Consider the following 4,653-nt stretch of genomic DNA (forward strand, 5'->3'; position numbering starts at 1 on the left):
TCTTATCCAACAATATGAATCAATATTTGAGCTCTCATGGTATTATCGACCACACTGATAGACGCATATTTATGCGACTTAGTTAACTAGTTTTCTTGCATTTACGTTATTAGTTCTTAGTTATTTTAGTACTTTAAGCCATTTTCGTGTGTTTGTAGGTCCAAAGGGCTAAGGTAGCAAGAAAGTGCATTTTGGTGCATTTTGGAGCAGTTTTGAGCTTGTAATGGATTACATATGATATGAGCAAGATGGATGGACGAATTTGAAGACAAAAGAGGCTAGGAACATGCTAAAAATCTGGTGAAACAAATACAAGTTGCAAGAAGGGATAAATTTCTAGAAGGATTGGCCAAAACTTCACTCAAAACCATGCATACCCCATAAAATTCATCAATGCCGTGGCCTTCCCTTTGTTTTACTTCCACCAGATTTTTTTTAGTGATGATGCAATGCCTATCTCACTATGACATTTGAGTGGATGATGTAATGCTTAACTCACCATGACATTTGAGTGGATGATGCAATGCTTAACTCACCATGACATGTGAGTGGATGACTCAAAACCTACCCTCACCAACAATTCTCCACCTTGCCATGCCTTACCTACTTCATTCCACCAGATTTTTGCATTAAACATGTCCATCCTCTTCCTATAAATATCATGGCAGCAACCTCATTCAAATCATCCAGAAATTAACCATTCTCCAAGCCTTTCCTTGCCTCTCCTACATATCTAAACCCCTTCCCATCCATTCCTCCAAATAACCAACCCTTCAACATCATTCCAACCTTGTTGTGGCGGCAAGGAGAAGGAGAAAAGTCCTTGGACGCGCTTGCTATCCAACATGGATCGTTGGAACGTTTAGGTGCTTTCTTCCCTTTGTTTTTCAATGGTTAAATTTGTTTATCTTTGTTTTGTAATAATGAGGAACTAAACCCCCCTTGGCTAGGGGGGATTCAAAACCATGTTTATGCTTGCTATATGATTTGATTACTTCCAATTGCGTTTCTTGAATTGTGAATTCAATTTACTTATCCGTTCGTATAAAAACTAATTTGTGTATGTTGGTTGAGAGTGCACGCTTAATTTTCATGCATGAATTTGATGCTAGAATATAAGGGAGTTTCACCTAATCGTTATGAACTTATATTCACAAGTAGTGAAGGTTGCTAGTCACAATCACGTTAAGTAAATTCTTGGCATAAGTTTCATGCAAATCATAGTAACGAGTGCCTCGTCAATGCTTATGTTTTTCATAGAACTTAATGATTCTTGCTTGTATCTCTATTATGCAATTCATGTAGGGAACTTGTAGGGAATGTTTTGGGTTGTCGTATGCAATCATCCAATCTAATAACTTGTTGAAAAACTGAGAGTTAATTAATGCAATTCACGGTTAATTTGGGGCGTTGAGAATTAATAAGTTATTGAAATGCAATTGGAAATCATTTTGTATGCAAGCAAGACATGTGTGGAGAAGAACCCCTTAGCTAGCCTTCCATTATCCATTCAACCCAAATTTGTTTAAAATCTATTTAAGTTTTTAGTTTATTCGTTTTTACTTTCAACTTCACCAAACTCAAATCCCCCTTTTACTTTCTTGTTTTAAAATCTTTTGTTTACATTTTTAACTTTGTTTCTTTTTGTTTTTGAGTCAGTTTAGAGGTTTTAGCAAGCCCTCCTAATCCCCGGTTTAGAACGATCCCTACTTACATACTCTGCTACAATTGTCAAAAAGAGGGTTTAATTTGTGTGTCAAGTAATTTTACGCATCAAATTTTGGCGCCGTTGCCGGGGATTAGCAACTTTGCTAAATCCCCATTGTTTCTTTTTATTTCTTTTTTGTGTGTTTTAATTTTAGTTTTAATTTTATTTGATTTTGTTTATTTCAGGTACTAGTTTATGACTCGTAGTTCTCAACCAGTTCGTGCACATATATCGGAGTTTGACGACAATTTTGAACGAACTTTGAGAAGGAAAAGGAAAGTACCAGAACCTAATCCACCTAGTTCTAGTTCTGAATCCGAATTTGAAGAAAAGGAGGAGGCAGAAAAAGACATGGAGGTGGACAATCGAACAATCAAAGAACTTTCAGCTTCGGGATTGGACAATGCCGCACCTCTATGCATCCAATACCCCGCAGCAGCCCGAGGAAAGACAGAAGAATTTGAATTGAAGTCAAGCTTGTTACACCACATTCCGAAATACCATGGGTTGTCCATGGAAGATCCTAACAAACACTTGAAAGAATTCGAGGTGGTGTGTTCGAGCATGACCCCTGTCAATGTCGATGGGAGTATTTTGAAGATGAAAGCCTTCCCTTTCTCTCTCTTGGAAAGGGCGAAGGATTGGTTGTACGAATTGGCGCCCGGAACCGTCACATCATGGGAAAGCATGAAACGGGCCTTCTTGGAGAAGTTTTTCCCAACTTCTCGAGTCATCCTCCTACGGAAAAGGATAAGTGGAATTCAGCAAGAGGAAGGTGAATCTTTTCCTACTTATTATGAACATTTTAAATCTCTTGTTGCTTCTTGTCCACAGCATCAGATGAAGGAGGAACTTCTTTTGCAATACTTCTACGAGGGGCTACTACCTATCGAACGTCAAATGCTAGATGCCTCGGCGGGAGGAGCCTTGGTGGACAAGACCCCCACGGCAGCAAAGACTTTAATTTCCAACCGTGCGTTGAATGCTCAACAATACGAAGGCGTTGGACAAATGAGTAACCCACGACCACATCAAGTCAATGAGGTAAGTGCCATAACCGAACTTCAAAATCAAATGGCTAACCTTACTACTTTGCTTTCTCAGGTAGTGGAAGGTCCAAAAGTGCAAAACGTGGCAGCTTGTGGCGTGTGTTCCATGCAAGGCCACCTTACGGACAAGTGCCCACAGTTGATAGAAAATGGAGGGTGGGAGACCCTCAATGCCTTGGGATTTGACAACCAATACCAACCAAGGAATGACCCCTTTTCCAATACTTACAATCCCGGTTGGCGTGATCATCCAAATTTCAAATGGCGAGAACCCCAACAAGGCCAACAACAAAGCGGATTTAGGCAACAACCCCCGGGTTTCTATCAAAAGCCGTTTGCACCAACTCAACCCCAAGCACAACCTGCCCAAAAATCAAGTTCGTCTATTGATAATGATCAAATTTTTAATTTACTAACTTCTATGGCGCAGGGAATGCAAAATAGGGACAAAAAGGTGGACGAGTTGGAGAAACAAGTAGGGCAAATTGCCGAGTTCATGGGGCAGTTTCGAGAGCAAGGCAAGTTGCCTAGCTCAACCATTGCAAATCCAAAAGGAGGCTTTGAAACCGTCAATGCAATCATGTTGAGAAGTGGTACACAGGTTGGAGCCAAACCAAAATCATCCAAATCAAGTCACGATGAGGATGAAAAGTTGCTACAAGAGGAAGCACAGGGACCAAAACTCACGGCCAAGGATGAACAATCCTTGCCACCACCATCTATCCCTCCTAAGCCGTCCCAAACCACCAAGGTAAGTCCAAATTCGACTTTTTCTAGTTCCATTCCACTAAATGTGCCCTTTCCTGGCAGGTTTAGGCAATCAAAGAAGGAAGAAGCCGAGAAGGACATTCTAGAGACCTTTCGGAAAGTTCAAGTCAATATTCCGCTCCTTGATGCAATTAAGCAAATCCCGAGGTATGCTCAGTTTTTAAAAGAACTTTGTACATCAAGAAGAAGGATTTCGAACAAAGAGGTGGTCCAAGTAAGTGAGAATGTTTCTGCCATGTTACAAAGGAAATTACCCCCTAAATGCAAAGATCCGGGTAGTTTTACAATTCCGTGCGTTATTGGCAAGACTAAGTTTGAACAATGCATGTTAGACTTAGGGGCTTCGATTAATGTTATGCCATACTCTATTTATGCATCTATGAACTTAGGTGAGCTTAAAAATGATGGTGTGATTATTCAATTAGCCGATCGTTCTAATGCATATCCAAAGGGTGTTTTGGAAGATGTGTTGGTGTAGGTGGGCAATTTGATTTTTCCAGCGGACTTTTACGTGCTTGACATGGAGGATTCACCCTATTCTACCCCATTGCCGATACTATTAGGGCGGCCCTTCATGAAGACAGCCCAAACCAAGATTGATGTGGCTAAGGGAGAGTTAACGATGGAGTTTGGTGATGAATTGATTAAATTCAAAGTTCCTGAATATGTTAATAATCCTCATGATGTTCGTTCTTGTTTTGCAATAGATGTGATTAAACATGTGGGGAAGGAACATTCATGCGCACCAATCAAGAAGGATGTCCCTAGATGCATCATCGAAAAGGGTATTGGAGTGGAGTATACAAAGCATGTCATGGAGGATGTACCCCTCCATGCCGTGGCACCTAGTCAAGCTTAAACGGAGGTACCGTCCGGCTGGAAGACGTTAAAGAAAGCGCTTCGTGGGAGGCAACCCATGCATTCGACAAAGGAAGGCCTAGAGAGCACTCCAATTCCAGATTTGCGTTCCTAAACCCTTCTCTTTGTTGTTTAATTAGTTTCTGCCATATTTAGTTTGTTAGTGTTTGTTTGTTTGTTTATGTGTTTTTGTGTTAGTTATGCTTTGAAACATTGAGGACAATGTTTGGTTTAAGTGTGGGGGGGGTAACCAAAGTGTTTTGATGCAAA

The 4,653-nt window shown here is 40.5% G+C and overlaps 1 protein-coding gene across 1 annotated transcript; it reads left to right on the forward strand.

Annotated features, from left to right (window-relative positions):
- Positions 1 to 731: 731 nt before the first annotated feature.
- On the forward strand, positions 732 to 4,144 carry LOC139189632 (uncharacterized). Its single transcript, XM_070808672.1, has 2 exons — positions 732 to 866; positions 1,894 to 4,144. The coding sequence occupies exon 2, from the start codon at positions 1,904 to 1,906 to the stop codon at positions 4,001 to 4,003; it is 2,100 nt and encodes a 699-aa protein (XP_070664773.1). The 5' UTR covers positions 732 to 866; positions 1,894 to 1,903; the 3' UTR covers positions 4,004 to 4,144.
- Positions 4,145 to 4,653: the final 509 nt, after the last annotated feature.

The sequence above is a fragment of the Malus domestica genome, chromosome 11 (assembly GCF_042453785.1).
Source record: "Malus domestica chromosome 11, GDT2T_hap1".
NCBI classification, from domain to species: domain Eukaryota; kingdom Viridiplantae; phylum Streptophyta; class Magnoliopsida; order Rosales; family Rosaceae; genus Malus; species Malus domestica.

Bases quoted from the DNA above. Each gene is read 5' to 3' on its own strand.
- LOC139189632 (XM_070808672.1), top strand. From the start codon at position 1,904: ATGACTCGTAGTTCTCAACCAGTTCGTGCACATATATCGGAGTTTGAC.